Below are 18,657 nucleotides of genomic sequence, written 5' to 3' on the forward strand. Positions count from 1 at the left end.
AAGTTATTTCCCTTGATGAAATGTGATATCACAAGATGCCATTCACTCACTTTTAAAGGGAACCAAGACTTGCAAAAATGGTGTAAGACAGTGTTCCGTAATAGAGAGAGCCCCACAGAAAAGCTATTTTCATAATCCATAATATTTTCATAGTAAGATTAAATCGTAATAAAAAGTTTTTATATTAATTTCCTTGCTTTATTGTTGTCTTCTATCTTGAGGAGGAGTATATAGAAGGATGATAATAAATTAACTTTTTATTGTTGCAGGGACAGGAATGATCCAGTAACACGGAATCCACTTAGTCTCACAGATCTTAAGCAAGATAAGCACATGCGAAGATCCGTTGTGGAGTTTCGTACATCCCAGTTAGAGGAAAAGGAATGAGCTTTATTTGCAAAGTGTGCTCAAACTCAAGGACTTTGTAATGGTTTCTTGGAGCTCTGGGTACATTACATACATATATAATGCAAGAGAATATAGAGAAATAAGAATTCACTTTTCTTTGAGGTTGTAGTGTTCTGCCCCCGAGGAACCAGGGGCGCAGCAGAGTTAAAAATCATCCCACTGTAACTGTATGTTAAAGAACGTGTTTATATTGAAAGCTCCCTGAAGTTGAATGCATAGATAAATCATGTGGTAACGTTTTTTTTCATTTGAGAAATTTGGCTAAGATGAAATCATGTCTGATGTATAAGAGCCTTGAAATTGCAATCCATGCCCTTATATCATCAAGACTTGATTCCAGTAATTCTTTATATAAGGGTATTAGTGGGTATAAGGGTTAACTAGAAATGGTAAGTGAAACTCAATTCTTAGGTGTCATAATTGACCACAAACTCAATTGGAAATCCCACATAACCTACATAAAGTTAAAAATTTCAAAAACTCTTGTTATCCTGTCCAAAATAAAACACATTCTTGATTCAAAGGCCCTAAACATATTGTACCAGTCTCTAATAGTGCCATACATGGCATATTGCGTAGAGAACTGGGGAAATACATAAAAAACAACAATAAAAACAATTGTTATTCTGCAAAAATGTAAATTATAAATAAAACAGATTATTATCACCCAGCAATCAATTTATTCATAAACTCTAAATTATTCAAATTTAATGACTTGGTAGAATTTAAAATAGCCAAAATAATGTTTAAAATAATAAATAATACATTTCCAGACTGTGTCCAAAACCTGTTTCAGATGAAATCTACTCCTTATGAGCTCAGAGGAACACTCATGTTCAGTAAACCACAGATCAGAACCAACGTCCAACAGAGATGTCTGTCTGTTCAGGGGGTTAAACTGTGGAATAGTCTCGATGATGAGCTGAAAACATGTAAATCCATAAGTAGCTTTAAGAAAAAAAAAAATATATATATGTAAAAGATTACATTATATAAAGCTGAATAAATTGAGCTTTTTCTTCTTTTAGTCATTCTTTATGTACGCAAGATGACTTTGGTGTTTGGTGTTTTGGTGTTGTGTGTAAAATAAATTAAATGTAAAAAGGATTGGCGCAATAAGCATAAGATTCAGCGACACCTTTTCGGACAAGCAACTTTCTTTTCATTTTTTTCCTTTTAAAAATATTTTTTACACCATGATTTAATTTGTTTCTATGTTTGTTTGCAAATTGTTTTCCTTTTTTTACTTTCTTTTGAAGTTGACCGAAATAAACTAAACTAACTAAAATTTAGTCAAGTATCTATCCTATGGCTGCAAAAGGTTCAAAATGCTGCCGCGAGATTATTAAAAAAATATTTAAAGACGTGAACACATCACTCCGTCCTTGGTCTCTCTACATTGGCTTCCTGTACAGTATAGGATTGCTTTTAAACTTCTTTTATTAGTTTATAAATCTCTGCATGGCCTTGCATCGGCTTATTTATCAGATCTGCTAATGGAGTATCAGACAGGAAGAACTTGGAATTTTAAGCAAATTTTGAGTTGTTGATCTCAAAGGACCAAGTTAAGCCAGAAAGGGGATCGTGCGTTTGTGGTAGTTGCACCAAGACTTTGGATTAGCTTACCCTTACATGTTTGGGATGCTGACTCTGTACAAGTTTTTAAAATACAAATTAAGACACATTTGTTTGCCATGGTGTATTCTTGTTTTTGATGACACATTTTATTATTGTATTACTATTGTATTATGTCTTTTCACTGAGATGATGTAAAGCACATAAGTCAACATGTGTTGTTTTAATAGTGCTATATAAATAAAAGTGACATGAAGTTGAAAAATTACTCAAATATTATCTGCACATAATTAATAAATATCATTAATGTTCTTCTTCTGACACTTTTGTGCAAGTAAAAAGTAATTTTAGTAAGCAAGTTTCCAATATTCATTAACATTAAATTGATATATATGACGGGGAGAGCTTCTGTTATAGTTCACTAATGTTATTTGGGTTTGAAGTATATATTGGGTTAAAAGTAGCAAAAGTAAAAAGCTACTGTTATGTTTAGATCCATGTCCGAGGCAGTTCGACTTCACGAGCGCATTTCATAAAAAAAAATAAAAAAAGAAGATAAAAAGAACTTCTAGGGAAGACTGTATTCTCGTAATTTTGACTTTATTCTCAAAATATTATGATTTTACTCTTGTGATGTTTTGACTTAAATCTCTAAATATTTTGACTTTATTTTTGAAATTTTAGAAGAATAAAAAATGATAGGGAATAAAGTCTAAATATTTAGACTTTATTCACGTAATTTTAGAAAAAAAATATTTTTACGGATTTTTTTTTTTTTACATTGTGGTTCAGGGCTTCCGTACCCTTCTATATTATAGCTAAAAATTAAACACAATTGACACATCTACAATTGCGACTGTCACAAAAATTATAATTTATTTTAAACTATCACTACCTTTTTATTGTATTTTTTACTTGAAAACATCCATAATAATTTTAAAATTAAGATAATTATTTTTGGATGCAATGATGTGCAATTACATTCACCTCACCTCTTTGGTTTCACCCTGGCTGTCCAGTTTGGTGTTGGAGTTTTGGTTGGTTTTGGAGGGATCTGTTAGGCGATGTATATACAGACCATGAACAGCTCTGTTTAAATTAAAATTAACATTTTATTTCAGATCATAGCATAACAGTTCAAAGTTAACCTACAAATGGCTTAAAGCATTGTAAACAGGGTGGAGCCACCTCTCATCCAGGCTGGTGATGATAAATGGCGCTTGTGATCACAGCAGTCTTCAACAATTAATGCTTCCGATTACATCTTTTGTCATAATTGGTTTGGACAAAAATTATATAGGCTTCTTCTTCACCTGGAGGTTAAATGTAATATCTTGTCAAATGCAAAATCACCACCAAAGGTTGCTGCTCAGCCTGAAATCCTTGAACAGCTTCCTGATTTATATCGTTCTGTTAGGTGGTTAAATCATCAGTATCAATGCAACAATAAAATTTATTAAGAATCAGTATTCATCTTCATTTATGTCACACCAGTCTTTCTGATATGTAGGGAACACCATGATAGATACACCATTATAGACAATTCACTAGAGGGAAAAAATTAAAACACAGATTCAAAATCCAGCTGAGAGACCTCAACATTGTTTCAGACACTTTGACTTCAGATACTGTACATAATGAAGATCTAGTGGACTCAACTAGTGTTAAAATATCTTTGAGAGTGGAACACATGAAAGCATCATATGCACAATCACACATACGTATCAGTCTTATCTTAGTGAAGCAACAGTTGTTGTTTTTTTAACTCCACACACAAACCAAACAAATGACTACCCAGAATTCCTTGAGCTGGACAACATGTCCTGATCTTCCTGATCCTTCTCCGAATAATCTCAGGCAGCCTTGCATGTTAGGCTTGAATAAATTCAGACATTGCAACATTCAAATGAGACAATTAGCATTCTAACTTTTTGAACTACAGTGTTTGTGCTTTTGAACGTGCCACACTAAGAGTCATCCTGCATCATTCAAAAAAGTCCTGATTGGGTTCTCCAAAGATGAAGAACTCAACTTAAACAGGAAGAAATGGCACAGTTGCAGGATGTAACATATCAGGGTTCTCATGGGCGTGAATGATTATGAGCAGAGAGCTCTTTTGGAGGCTGCCCAATGGGAAATGGACAGGCAGTGGAGGTGAACTTGGGCAGATTATGGGACAGATCTGAAACCATTAGGGAGTTGCTGCTGTTCCTCGGCCATTCTTCATCTTCTCCAGCCTTTTTGAGAGGTGGCTGTTACTAGACTCCAACTCTTCAATCTTGTCCAATGCAGATCGTAACTGCCATGAAGCAAAGTTGAGCAAGCCATTAATTTTATTATTTGTACATACACTCACCTAAAGGATTATTAGGAACACCATAGTAATACTGTGTTTGACCCCCTTTCGCCTTCAGAACTGCCTTAATTCTACGTGGCATTGATTCAACAAGGTGCTGAAAGCATTCTTTAGAAATGTTGGCCAATATTGATAGGATAGCATCTTGCAGTTGATGGAGATTTGTGGGATGCACATCCAGGGCATGAAGCTCCCGTTCCACCACATCCCAAAGATGCTCTATTGGGTTGAGATCTGGTGACTGTGGGGGCTATTTTAGTACAGTGAACTCATTGTCATGTTCAAGAAACCAATTTGAAATGATTCGAGCTTTGTGACATGGTGCATTATCCTGCTGGAAGTAGCCATCAGAGGATGGGTACATGGTGGTCATAAAGGGATGGACATGGTCAGAAACAATGCTCAGGTAGGCCGTGGCATTTAAAGATGAACTGAACTGGAATTTTGAGTAAAGGTGATATAACAGATGTATTTTATTTATTCTCATTGGTACAATTTTTAAAGTGGCAGAATTTGTTAAAAGGGATAAAATGGTATGTTGAAAATGTTGTTGTTGTTACACGGGCGCCGCCATGTTGGATTTCAACATTCGGCTACGTCACTGGAATGGTAAGCTACTCCGTTGCTAACCAACACTAGCAGAGCAGCCATTGCATGCAGCCCCTGGATTTCGAGTCCGTGGTGAGCATTTGTTTAGCGACAGACTGTTTAGAGAGTTGTACTTTCAATACAACAGGTTCACTGGTGAGGGTTAGGCTAAACCTGAGGCCATTCTGTCAATGTTAAACTTTTCAGGCTGTAGTACAGGGCAGACCGATAGACCAATGGCAAGTACTAACACCACCGATGCTATCTATGTTACCGCAGAGACAGGGCGCTAAAACGCTCACGTCAAGGCAGAGGACAGAGAAGTATGTTAACTGTTATCATGATCGCAAGTTATAGCAAGCTAAGCGAAGGGCTGGATGTAACGTTGTCACATACACAAAACATGTACATATTCACTTACACGCACATATAACGTGTAACGTTAGGCTTTATAGCGTTCAACAAAACTGAGACACTCATTAATTGAAATTGAGTAACAAAATCAAGCTAGATACCAAACATCCAACCTAGGGAAAGAGCTAGCAGCTAAACACGTTGGAAGCACTTTTGTCAAACTCCACAAGCTAGCCACCACTCCGACCATATAAACTGTAAAAATCATGACTCGTCTCGATAATAATGCGTTTACTAGCTGCTAATTAAACCACAGCAGGTCTGTAAACAGATTCCAATGTCCTACCCACCCTGAAGCTAGCTAATGTCCATCATCTCAGGGCACATTGTTGATACAGAGGGAGTTCAGGTTTTTTTTTTTTTGTTTTTTTTTTTTTTTTCGTTTCTTCATTCGGATCCATTTGCGATCCATTCCATTCTGAATAAACAAACAACGCAGTTTACATGCTTCATCCTTGTTGCATTAATCACTAAGATAATAATTAATAAATGCACGCACAATTATCCGTTAACTTGATAAATGTTGCAGTCAGATATGTTTTATGCACAAACAAATGCCTTTCAACGTGCACAATTCAGAAGTAAATGAATGTGCAGCAATTTGTACAAATAGAGAGTCTGTAAGCCTACTGTACGTGTTGTAGCCATTAAATAAGCTCATTTAGTTTCATATTTGTTAAAATATTATATATATATATTTTTTTTTTTTTTTCATCTATGTTGAATATAAAAAAGTTAACAGCATGAGTAAGATAGGCAAATAATATATATATAATAAGCAAATATAGCAGACATTATAATCATGGAGGCGTCCGCGCGTCCACTTGCATTGCACGTGAACTGGAGCGCATCTCATCCTAACTTAACCGAAACTCAGTGTATGCCTTACAGACATGAGAAATATAGAAAGCTTGAAATGTCTTTAAACGAAACAATTCAAAACGAAAAGAAATAGGCTACTCAATGATTATGTAATGATGTGCATTTCTCTCTATAGGCGCGTTCACTACGGAGATGGCGATCGTCAGCTTAATCTTTGCAGCTGACACTGTTTATTAATAAAAATCAATGCATGCGCGTCACCGGATTTACAAATGCACATCTTGTTTGTTGCACACACACATAGTATGTAGGCTACTATGAAATAATTAGATATTATGTTGAAATAATTAGGCTAATTATTAATTATCATTATTAAAAATAATACATCTATAAGAATATTTGATTGAATGCTGAATGTTGCTTGTTCAATTGAATAAAATTAATACTTTAATTGTGATAATTAAAATAATTGATTATTAAATATTAAGTGGCCTATGTTTGCTCATTTATTAATACTATTTGTATATAATATATCTAGCACCCCCTCAGCACCTACGTTAAAAAAATTATCTGGCGCCGCCCCTGGTTAACGGCCCACGTATTAAAAAAATGGTCAGGTTTAAATCGGGCTTGGGTTCATAATTACAGTTAATGTGTCGGGCCGGGAGTGTGGTGGTAATCAGATACCCATGCCATTAAAATTACTCATTTTCGTCTATGTATAGGACCTGCAGCTGCAGCTGCCTATATACCTTCGCAGGTTCTACCATGCCGGTGACGTCATCGGAATTGCCAGCGTTCTTATACTAACAAACGCAATTTTTGTGTTGCTTAAAAAAAAGAGCTATATTGATATTTTTAATTCAAATTTTTTGTGTAATTTACTTTTAATTGTCATAAACAACACGTTATCAACATTGATTATTTCAGTTCAGTTCATCTTTAAACGATGCCCAATTGGCACTAAGGGGCCTAAAGTGTGCCAAGAAAACATCTCCCACACCATTACACCACCACCACCAGCCTGCACAGTGGTAACAAGGCATGATGGATCCATGTTCTCATTCTGTTTATGCCAAATTCTGACTCTACCATCTGAATGTCTCAACAGAAATCGAGACTCATCAGACCAGGCAACATTTTTCCAGTCTTCAACTGTCCAATTTTGGTGAGCTCGTGCAAATTGTAGCCTCTTTTTCCTATTTGTAGTGGAGATGAGTGGTACCCGGTGGGGTCTTCTGCTGTTGTAGCCCATCCGCCTCAAGGTTGTGCGTGTTGTGGCTTCACAAATGCTTTGCTGCATACCTCGGTTGTAACGAGTGGTTATTTCAGTCAAAGTTGCTCTTCTATCAGCTTGAATCAGTCGGCCCATTCTCCTCTGACCTCTAGCATCAACAAGGCATTTTCGCCCACAGGACTGGCGCATACTGGATGTTTTTCCCTTTTCACACCATTCTTTGTAAACCCTAGAAATGGTTGTGCGTGAAAATCCCAGTAACTGAGCAGGTTGTGAAATACTCAGACCAGCCCGACTGGCACCAACAACCATGCCACACTCAAAATTGCTTAAATCACCTTTCTTTCCCATTCTGACATTCAGTTTGGAGTTCAGGAGATTGTCTTGACCGGGACCACACCCCTAAATGCATTGAAGCAACTGCCATGTGATTGGTTGATTAGATAATTGCATTAATGAGAAATTGAACAGGTGTTCCTAATAATCCTTTAGGTGAGTGTATAAGTAGGACTTTGTCTGTTATTTTGATGAAAGCAGTGCTATTAGGCTATTGTACCTCTCGCTGCAGTTTGCGTTTTTCAGCTTTGAGTTCGTCTTCCACCTTCTCTGAATTTTCAGATGCAGCTTTGTACCGGGTCACCTGACCCTCGAGCCTTGTGACCTACAAAATGAGTTTCAATTAAAACCATGTCAAATTTTAATGTGTTTAAATGTGTTAAAAATATAAACACTAATACAAATATAAAAATATATATATTAAAAGAACTCACATTCTGTTCAAGTGCTGTGACTTCTTGCTCTGATTTGACAAGTTTAAATTTGAGGTCATTGACTTGCCTGTTGGCATCCCCTGAAACAAGGAACAATTACACATTTCTCAACAGCTGAGGATGAGAGTCTTAGTTTCTTGAACTATGAACCAAACCTGTTAAAAATCATTGTTAATGATGTAATGAATATTTTGAGCTGTTTTCCAAAACTTTTAACCTGAACCTGATTGAGAGTGCAGGCTCATTTCCTTACTCTGTATATCCATGATGTTGGAGTCAGCACCATTCTCCAGCACATCCCCCTCTGGGGTGGATGAGTCCTCTATGCCATTATTCGGTTTCTTCTGCTCAAGTTGACCTTTCAATCTCTTAACCTGGAAAAAACAAATACATGCATGTTACGGCACAAAATGAGGACAAAGCGAGTGTGAAGCAAGCGACTGCCAGATACACACCTGCTCTATTAAGTTCTCCCTCTCATCAACCAGTTTTCGCAAACGAATTTCTGAAAAGCAAGTGCAGCAGATTGACTATAAGACAACAACAAATGTTCTATTTTCCTGCAATTTTTGTTTGGGGGAGGGGGGATATGATAACACCTTAGAGGGTACTTAAACTCACAGTTTTGTAACAAATCTAGTAAAATGTCAAAACAAAAAAGTATTCTGCAATAATAAAATACATTCATGTCTTAAAACACACCAAGGTTAGACAGGAAAATTTTCACATACCAGGGGTGGGAGGAGCCAAAGGCATGGAGGGGGAGGAGTCAGGGCATGCAAAAGTGAGGCTATCCTATGCTGGGATGTGAAGGATGAGGATGGACAACATGCAGAAACTTAACTCAGAGAAACTCAGAGGCCTCAGCCTCATGCAGTCAATTCTCTCAACTGTACATCTATTACATGTCAGTATTTTCCATGATTGTGAGCTTACTTGAGCTTATGCAAATGAGTGTGATCTGGCATCAAACTAAAACTCCATAAAATTCATGAATGTACCTTGACTGTAGTTTTGTTTGTATGCTTGTCTGAAGCAGTTTAATTAAATGTCCTCTATCATTATATAAAAAACGTATTCAGTTAGCTGGGAAATTAAATTATAAAATATTAAACTGTAACACAATCAACAACAATAGTTTAAAATATCTATTTTTAATTTATTCATTTTATTTGAACATAGATGTTTAATTAACATACATGTTTCAATGTTCCAACACCATCTTCACCAAACAGAATTAAAATGAAATATTTGTTTTCAATAATATCTCCCAAAAAATTTATTGGAAAAACAAAGCGCAACTACAACACTCAGGGAACGGAATGTTTAATAGGGTTGGCACACAGTAACATTTTTTATTTACCACATTTGGAACAACATACCACCCATTTAAACAACATACAAAGTACATTCTGGGTGCTTTGCAATAGAAAAAGCTGTAAATGCTAATCATGACCGCAGCATAGACAGAAAGATGGCAGTTTCCAAAACAAAACAAAAAAATATTAATCACATATTCTCATAAAAAACATTGTATTCATGATTATGTAAAATTTCTAAATAAATATGACACATTACACCCATTACTGCTAGCATTTAATGTGTTTTTTTTTTAGATTTGTCAAATTATTTGACCTAATTTCCAGATTTCATTCAGTATTGTTATTCAGATGTAAAACATTCATGTATAAAATGTGCTTGCTGAAACAGTTGTGATGATTAATAATCTGGCTTGACTGTATGATAACTTTGGTTTTCTAGGGTTCTCCGAAGTAATGGTCCCAAAATAATTTCATTAGGACCTACAAGTGCAATGTTGAATTGGACACTCAGCAACATCCTTGTATTAAGACATTTTACATTCTTCTTTCCCCTTGCCCTTTCCTTTCCCTTTTCCATTTTTTTTAGATTCTTTTCTATCATTTTCCTTGTTGATCCCTGTGGCTTCCTGCTCTTCAGAAATATTTGATGCCTTGTTTTCAAGGTGAATGGAGCTATCGATCTCTTGGCCTACATCTCTTGTCTCCATCTCTGAACTTTCAATAACCCCTTTACTGAGTGTCACATCTCCTGATGCCTGCTGATGCTCCTCAAATGCATCAGGTCTGTCATGCTGCTGATCATTAGGTCTGACTTCACTGTTGGTTTGACTGTTTTCTTCTGTTAAACATCTTTCTACATCTGTTGCTGTTTGAGGGTTTTCTGTGGCATGACAATCATCTTTCTGCTCCGTTGGCATTGATTCCTGATCTGCAAGTTCCAGATTTTCATCTTCTTGAATTGGGTCCTCATCCTTGACATTGCTTTGGTATTCATGGCTTGCTTCTTGTGCACTCTCTTTTAACAATGAGTCCTCATTTGAATGATCTAGAAGGTTTTTTAAAGGGGCACCTGATGATGCTTCAAGATCCATTTCATCAAAATCAAATGATTCTCCTTCGTCTTCCTCATCATCATCTTTTTCCTTGAGCTCTTGAAGAACCACATCTGACTTTACCTGAGGGTCAACCTCATCTTCAGGCAGTTCCACATTAAGTGTAACTTGATCTTGGTTTGATCTTTCCTCCTGGACATGTTCTAGCTTGGGTTCTTGGTCAGAAGTGTCTGAACCTACAATTGATTCCTGATTTGCTTCACTGGCAGACAGGTGATCCTCATGTATAACCTGAATCTGTGATTCAATTAAAGGAGTGTCGTCAACTTGGCATCCATCAAACACTTTTTCACTAGGCACATTAAGGTTTTCTTCATCTGGTTCATCTTGTGTCTTAACCTCTTCCTGGTCCACGTCTGCTACAATACTGTCTTGAAGTTGACTTTCCATTGGCTGATCAATAGGTTGTTCCTGGAATACCTTTTCAGCTTCGTTTTCCAACTTCTCCATCATCACAGAGGAAGAGGAATGAGCAGAATTATCTTGATCTTCAGAGTTAGTGTCACAATCTAGAGCGATATTTTGGAGCCTTTCCTTCTGTTCTTCTACTACACAGTCCAGCTGACTATTCTCTTCCTTGACACCTACCAATGAAGAATTCTCAATGTTCTCAGAGCTGCTGATGGACTCAATGCACATTCCAACAGTATCCATGGGCTGAGTAGAAGGTTCATGAGGCAGTGAAGTCTCTGTTTCTGAAAGCATAAGCTCACTGCTGAAGATTACAGGTTCTGGGTCAGGATTTGTCAAATCCTCAGTGTGGTCATCAATAATGGTGGCAGGGTTAGAGATAATATTGTTGGACTGCTCATCTGAAAGGACACCATTGCTAGATTCAGGGCAATCAAAATTTGTGATGGTTTTAGAAACTTCTGCAGAATCAGCTTCATCTGTAACTAACTGAATTACATTATTAACTAACTCTTGAGCATCATCAGCATTAATATTTGTGCTTGTTATTTCGATACAGTCCAATTCATCGGTTCCTTTATCACCATGTGGGACATCTGTATTCATGGTTGTTTCGGATATGTCATTCCCTAAGGGCTTGTCGTGGTTTTCTTCTAGATCACCTTCCACTTCTTGGTTTGGATTGTCTTCACTCAAAACCATTTCATTCTTGTCATCCAGCTTTGTGTCACTCTCTTGCTTGTCACTTTGTTTCTGCTTCTGTTTGTTTTTCTTCTTCCTTTTCTTTTTTTTATTGGAAGCACTGGCACCCTGTGTTTTGGGTAGTTTCTCCACTTGAGATGATTCCACAGACTCCTCTTTGAGTTGATCATCAATCACTGCCTCACCAGGTTTATCGGTTTCATCATGGATTGAACAAGAGATAGGCTCTAAAGGAGTTTCCTCTTTGATTTCATTACTAGGTTTGACAAATTCGCTCTCTTGTTGTTCTGTCTCCATAAGTCCATCCTTGTGAACTTTGCACTCTAATTCTTCAGTATATTTTGAATCTTCCGGAATATGTGCCTCAGATTTGATCTTCTCCTTGGGTCTTGTTGCAGTGAGTTCATCATCACCAACAGGACTCGGAGGTTCTTCAGGTCTATTTTCAAGCTGCCCTACACCCTGATTCATTTGCTCCCCAAGGTCTCCATTCTCATTTGCTTCTAAAGCTGTCTTTGTAGAACTGAAAGGGGCATGTGAAGACTGTTGATTCCCTTGCATCTTGTCATCCAAATCTTTTTGTTGCTGGTCTTTACACAGCTTCAACTGATGAGTGCCTGGGAGATGATGGAGGTGTCAGTAGTTAAAGCCAGAATTAATGCGTCTGTAGAAGCCAATGAGTATCTTGCAAAAGTTTAAAGCAAGAAGTAAAAGGAAGAAGGAAAGGAGGGGAAAATGAAGACTCCAAGGCAAAGCTCTTAAACCTATACAAATCAAATGTGTTTAAAGGATGTCCCAAAAAAGAAAAACCCAGAGTTTAAAGTCAAGAACCGAAGAAACTACTCAGCAAATCCTTCTCTTATTTTGATTTCAAAGTCAAGAATGAGTAAACATTTGCAGCAATTTGATAAACACTTGTCCAACAGAACATTGAAATATGGACTCAAGAAAGAGACAAGATCCTGTAGTGTTTGGTTCATGCTATGTCATTAATTAGTTTATGCAAAGTGAATACAGGGAAACAGGAAAGTGTGAGAGATGTTAATGTAACCAGGTTCATAGAAACAATTTAGTTGGATTTGGCTCAAGCTCAACAAGATGAAAATGCAAAGTGGCAAAGATAAAGTAATGAAAGCATGCAATGAATGACATTAAGAAAAGCAGCTTACCTAGTACGCTACTCCCCTCTCGGATTTCAGTTGATGCCTCTTCCCCAGTTTCTCTATTGGTGGCCAAGTCGGGTCCAAGGACAATGCCATGTTTCTGTACAGGAAAACAATTAAATATTAGTATACTTAGTTTACTCCTGCAGAGTTTAGCTCCAACCCTAATCAAACAAACCTGAACAAGCTAATCTAATGTCTTCAGGATTATTAGAAAGCTACAGGCAGGTGAGTTTTTTTTTTTATCAGGGTTGGTGCTAAACTCTGCATAACACTGGGTTTCCAGGACCAAAGTTGCCCATCCCTGGTCTAAAGTTATTTTTAAACGCATCTGTATTTGTTGATGCACCAATATTATGATAACATTGTAATATAATATAATCTGTTCATTCAGTCAGAAGTTGAGAGTTAAAGAATCAGTCTCGATTTATATTATATTCTGGATCTTAGTACCTTTATATTAATAAATATCAATAAAAAGCTGAACAGTATCAAGTCCAGAAGGTCTGTCTACAAAAATATGCAAACAATTTGTTCTGTTAGGAAATGTTCATGGGAAAAAAAATGAGTCCTATTTTTCACCACACATATCAATACCTTTAAAATATCTTTGAGCTGAACAACCTCATCTCTGAGCTCATCCCGCTCATTTCGAATGGCATCAGAAAATTCCTTCTGCCTCTCTAATGCCTGAACAGCACCAGAAGGGCAAAGATGCAGCAAAGAGGAGAAAAAGGAAAAAGCGATGAAAACACAAAAAATGAAAGCGACAAGAATAGTTTGGCAAAGTACAGACAGTTTGTAGCAGGAAACGGATGTTGAATCAAGCAAATATATGTTTGAAAGGTGAAATTATAATTCTTAATATCTCAACGTGAAGGTAAAGACAAATAAAACTTTAACAGGAGTTGGATACTGAGGGATCATACCCCAATTTTTTTATTCTTCCACTCAATAGTTTCCTGGAGGTCAGAAATCTCCCTAACAAAGCCGTCTTGCTTGAGCCGTAATTGACGGATCTCCTAGAAAGAGGTATTATGCATGGAAGTAGACCAAATATAAAGGAAGGGAAGAAATTGTTCAGGCAGATGAGCAGAAGCCAAGCATTTGAAAAAGACAAAAGTTTTATGACAGACACATAAATACAACAATACTCACAGTGAGCAGTTCTTCACTCTGTTTCAATGTTTCCTTTAATTCACTGAACTGGAACTGCAGTATACTATGAGCATGCTTCTCTCGTTCAAGGTCCTGAAAAATAAACAGAACTGCTATCAGTTATTTCATTTAAAAAATCCTTTAAATTTCAAACGAAGAACAGTGCGAATACACCAAGTGTACACTTTTGTATTTTAAATCACAAAAATGAGAATGAAATTACAAACAATAACAAAAAGTTAATTAATATACAAATTAATAAAGTAATTAAAGTTCCAATTTAAAAGCATTTACTATCTGAATTTATTCTAATAAATTATTCGACAATGCCTATAACCTGACTGTACAGACCTTAGTCTTTTCCTCAAGCTCACGGCGTGTTTCAAACAGCATCTCCTCCAGTTCCATTAAAGAGTCTTTTAAAGTGTCCACTTCATACATCATATTGGTCTTCTCATTGTCCAGCTGTGCATTAGACACCATGGCCTTACGGTACTTCTCTTCCACTTCCAAAAGGGAATCCTTCAAAAAGTCAGACACCATATTAAAAACAGCACACTCACAAACACACCTCTGAACATGTATTACAAAATACTAACTAAATTAACCATGAACACACTTTTAGACTAAATTCCAAAATATCATGAAAAAGGATGTGTAACAATATGTTTTGGAGAATAATATCAAGTCAAAGATGGAAGCAAGGCAGAGAAATCAGACTATAGACTTCTGTGGCACAGCATCTGTGTGTGGCAAAGCTTCTGTGGCACAGTATAAACATGCAAGACGAGAGCCAGATAAGAACCAGAGGCTAGATATCACATCGTTTCATCATGTTCCCAGTCAGCCACTCGCTGATTAAAAAGCAAAAATTTGTCATATCGTCACCTTCCTAAAATAATTGCCCACGTAATTTTTTTCAGGTTTCTCAGAAAACACAAAAACTGAAAGACAACTTCAGAGGTTGAGTAGATTTTCATTCTTCTTGATGCAGCTGCCATCTTGAAACTTAGGCAAAATAAAATGGCCTTAGTCACACTCTTGACATAGGCCATTATACTACAGGGGTAGAATTGCATGATTTGTTCAACTGAGGATGTGGGTGATTTTACCAGAGGTGGCCAGCATCATGAGGAGATTATTTTAGGAAGGTGACGATATGTAACTCAGATAAAGCAGGTTTGCTGGGGTTTTGACTGGCACTGTCTTTACCAGACATGTACCTTGAGCTCTTTGAGGTTCTGCATGTGCTTCGCCTCCACATCTTGAATCTGATCCTTAAGCTCATGGATCTCCTGAATGAAAAGCATGAAGAGTGAGAAGGAAGGATAAAGAATGCAGTGGAGTAAGAGCAATGGAAGGGTAAAGAACAGCTGACTTATTTTCGTATTAATTACTGTGCAAGAAAATACAAAGCAAAAAAATAACAGAGAAGAAGATCGTAGCAGGTGCTCAGTCCTACTCCTGAAGAGTTTAACACACAAACATCAAAATCTGCAAAGGGGGTAATAATGGGACAACAATTTAAAAAAGTGATTTTTCACTATTATTTACAAAAGCATCTGCATTTTAATGGGTTTAAATAAAAGATTTTTGTTATAGGAGACAATAAAACAACTTTGTGCATCAAAACCCCTCCTTTCCTGGTAAAAAATTAACTTGATTTTCAAAATTCAATGAATTTGTGACAGCTGATTGTAAAATTTTCTACACGCCAAACATGTCCGTCTCTAAATAACATGTAATTTATTTCAAGTCCAACTGAAATCAAAATTTACCCTATTTACTTTGTTAGCGCATATTACTAGTCTTGTGGTGAAAAATTAACCTGTGCAAGTTAATACACAGAAAAAAATTGTTTGCCATCGTAATCTTTAATCAAAGTCTGAAAAGTTACTTCCGGTCTGGAATGGCGTTCCTTCTCTGATGATGTAGGTTTGACGGCTTGGGTTGGGACACGCTTAACCACTCCCCTTAAACCGTTAGTCTGCTATGAGTGAGAGATGGAGAGGAGGGGCGCTAGAGTAAAACCCTGCCCTCTGTTCAATATTCCTTTTCACTGGGAAATACGTCACAACACTGGAGAAAAGTCGTTTGCAACTTCCGGTTCACACGGACTTTAAGCCATGAAATAGACTTTCTGTAATTAATCACTTCACTGAATACTTGCTGGCTAAGAAATAAAATATTATTACCTTACTATCCATCTTTTTTTTTTTTAAATCCACATCATTTGAATATCACGACATAGATGTCTGTCAGAAAATAATGTGCAAAATGTACGGCAGCATTTACGAGAGGTTCAGCGAGTACATACATTTCATGGAAAACCCACACTTCCAGATGTTTTCAATGCATCCTCACTGATGCGGCTTGAGCAGCTTCAACATGCTGTCTGTCAGAGACGGTAACATGCATAATACATAACGCACGCGAGTACAAATTTATTCTTCACTCGCTGAAATTGAATGATCAGTGAACAATCTTGAGTCCCTGTATAGTCATTCAATTTGACTCTCATATGATGATGTAATATAGAGTATATAAACTTGACACGTGATTTTTTTTATAAAATGTAGTTTGAATACTATCTTCCCAGTTGTTTAAAATATTAAGGCAATTATCAATGTTTGATAAAATGTTGATTAATTTTCCAATAAAAGATGATACCTTTTTTAAACGATTTGTTACATTTAATTGCCCCTTAGCAGATTTTGACTCTTATCTGGTTCAGGTGTGTTTAATTAGAGACTAAACTCTGACGGAAGGCAGATCTCCAGGAACAGGACTCAGCAACACAGAGAAAGAAAATGACAGTGTACTGAGCTTCTGTGAAGAAGGTGAGTGATGGAAATGAGCAATGCTATGTTATCTTAAATCAGATTCTCAAGCTGAAGAAGTATGGCTGTACACTTTTAAATCAAATCAACATAATCACAAATATAAATGTGAAAATAAATAAAATACAAAATATCAAACAAAGACTTGGAATATAATGACATTTAATTAATAAATAAATGAATAAATAAATAAATATTGCATACTGTAGGTATGTGGTCATGGGATGATACCATGTGTTTATATTAACCTGCTGCCTAAATTTAAACTGGCACCAGACAAAAAGATTAGGACACCTTGATTTCCCGTATAGATGCTTCTGTGTCAGCAGAGATGGATGTATCTCCACTTCCTCTCCGTGAGGATGTCCCACCCAGAGAGGTAAGAGTGGCGCCGGATATAGTTGATGCTCGTGAAGAGCCCTAAAAATACAGCAGGTCATAAGTCATATGGATTGTTTATACAGCTCATCATGACAATTTGCCTAATTGGTGAAATATCTACACAAATTAAACAAAATCACAAACCTTTTCTAAGTAGTCTCGCTCTGACCTATCATCAACCTGCAAGTAAACAAAATTATACAGTCAATAGGTTTTGTAGTCTTGCAAGTCAAGTCGAGCCATTACAAGTCTCTTATTAATTCATTGAGATTCATGTTGTCCACTGAAGACATGCTGTCGACACAAAAAAGTTAGCAAAAAAAGAAATGTTTCTATTTATTAGAGGAAGTTCAACTTAGTTCAAGAAGATTCAAAACCCAATGATAGTATTTGATTAATAAGACTGATGAATCCAAATGCAACCAGCAAGCAGTTCTGTAATAATTCTCAAGGTGTTGCAAATATCTTTTCACAATAAGCTTGAAGTAGAATATTAACAACAGGAAAGATCCATCAAACATCATGTCACTCAAGACGTCAGTGTTTTTCCTCACATGAAGCAAATGACCACTGACCATCTCACATGCAGACCACCATCTCAATCCAACATGCCATTGCTTTTATGCATAAATACACACACGTTTTAAACCAGGGCATCAAGCACCACAGATCATATGAACCTCAAGATTTCACTCTCGTACCATAAGCAGCCTCCCATTAACATTCGGCAGGTCAGGAATGACAACGCGGTCAAGGTCTTTAGAGAGGCCACTGATACTAGCTGTGCTGCGCATAAAACTAGCCACTGAGCTGCTGCAGTCCTCCTGGAAACCACCAGATAGCAGCAATTAACATCAATGCGAGAGGTATTTCAACTATTTAAGTCTCAAGTTTAACAGTCGGTTTTCTGCATGCACCCAAAGGAGGAATGCACACAAAAACATCACCTCTGGAGTCCTTTCTTACACTGTTAACGTAATTTAATACTACTCAATATGTAAACATCAAATGTAATTTAGCATTTTAATGGAAAGACAAAAAGCACATTCATGACTCAAGTAGAAACATCCACAATCAATGACACACACACACACAGTAACTATACAGGCACCAGATTTAAGATACATTAAAATCAAAAGCCATTTAAAAGTAGCCGTTACTGAATTTGTCACTGTGAAATAAAATTGTGTTGGTCCATGATCATCTTGGGAATCAGTGACACCGGGTTGCTCACCACAGGGCTGCCACACGCAGAATTTGCCCTGGACGAAGTCCTAGAGCTGGAGCCCAGGAAACCACTGTATTCAGAGGACTAGAGGAATACACACACTTGCACTATGAGTATGTGAAGATATATGTATATACACAAATAGGTTTGGAGATTGACAGACATTTCAG

General features: G+C 36.8%; 2 protein-coding genes across 34 annotated transcripts in view; one reads left to right on the forward strand and one right to left on the reverse strand.

The window, feature by feature from the left end:
• LOC307164543 (uncharacterized protein) overlaps positions 1-2,294 on the forward strand; it is a 63,344-nt gene extending 61,050 nt beyond the window's left edge. Inside the window, exon 24 of the mRNA XM_079881511.1 lies at positions 270-2,294. Coding sequence (XP_079737637.1) covers positions 270-387 — 118 coding nt within the window. The 3' untranslated portion in view covers positions 388-2,294. The remainder of the gene's footprint in view (positions 1-269) is intronic.
• A 681-nt stretch (positions 2,295-2,975) lies between these two features.
• The window catches only part of lrrfip1a (leucine rich repeat (in FLII) interacting protein 1a), a 36,272-nt gene continuing 20,590 nt past the window's right edge, over positions 2,976-18,657 (reverse strand). For 5 of the 33 annotated variants that reach the window (XM_079881494.1, XM_079881504.1, XM_079881503.1 and 2 more), the window contains 13 exons: positions 17,404-17,439; positions 17,173-17,298; positions 15,262-15,333; positions 14,390-14,560; positions 14,039-14,131; positions 13,810-13,902; positions 13,478-13,570; positions 12,887-12,980; positions 8,626-8,675; positions 8,424-8,544; positions 8,171-8,250; positions 7,957-8,061; positions 2,976-4,282 (listed from right to left, as the gene is read on the reverse strand). In XM_079881494.1, coding sequence (XP_079737620.1) covers positions 4,175-4,282; positions 7,957-8,061; positions 8,171-8,250; positions 8,424-8,544; positions 8,626-8,675; positions 12,887-12,980; positions 13,478-13,570; positions 13,810-13,902; positions 14,039-14,131; positions 14,390-14,560; positions 15,262-15,333; positions 17,173-17,298; positions 17,404-17,439 — 1,242 coding nt within the window. In that variant the 3' untranslated portion in view covers positions 2,976-4,174. Of the gene's footprint in view, positions 4,283-7,956; positions 8,062-8,170; positions 8,251-8,423; positions 8,545-8,625; positions 8,676-9,310; positions 12,335-12,886; positions 12,981-13,477; positions 13,571-13,809; positions 13,903-14,038; positions 14,132-14,389; positions 14,561-15,261; positions 15,334-17,172; positions 17,299-17,403; positions 17,440-17,960; positions 18,084-18,493; positions 18,572-18,657 lie in introns of those variants that run through there. The other 28 variants (XM_079881510.1, XM_079881509.1, XM_079881508.1 and 25 more) reach the window with 14 other exon arrangements.

Source organism: Squalius cephalus, assembly GCF_949319135.1.
Source record: "Squalius cephalus genome assembly, chromosome: 9".
Lineage (NCBI taxonomy): Eukaryota > Metazoa > Chordata > Actinopteri > Cypriniformes > Leuciscidae > Squalius > Squalius cephalus.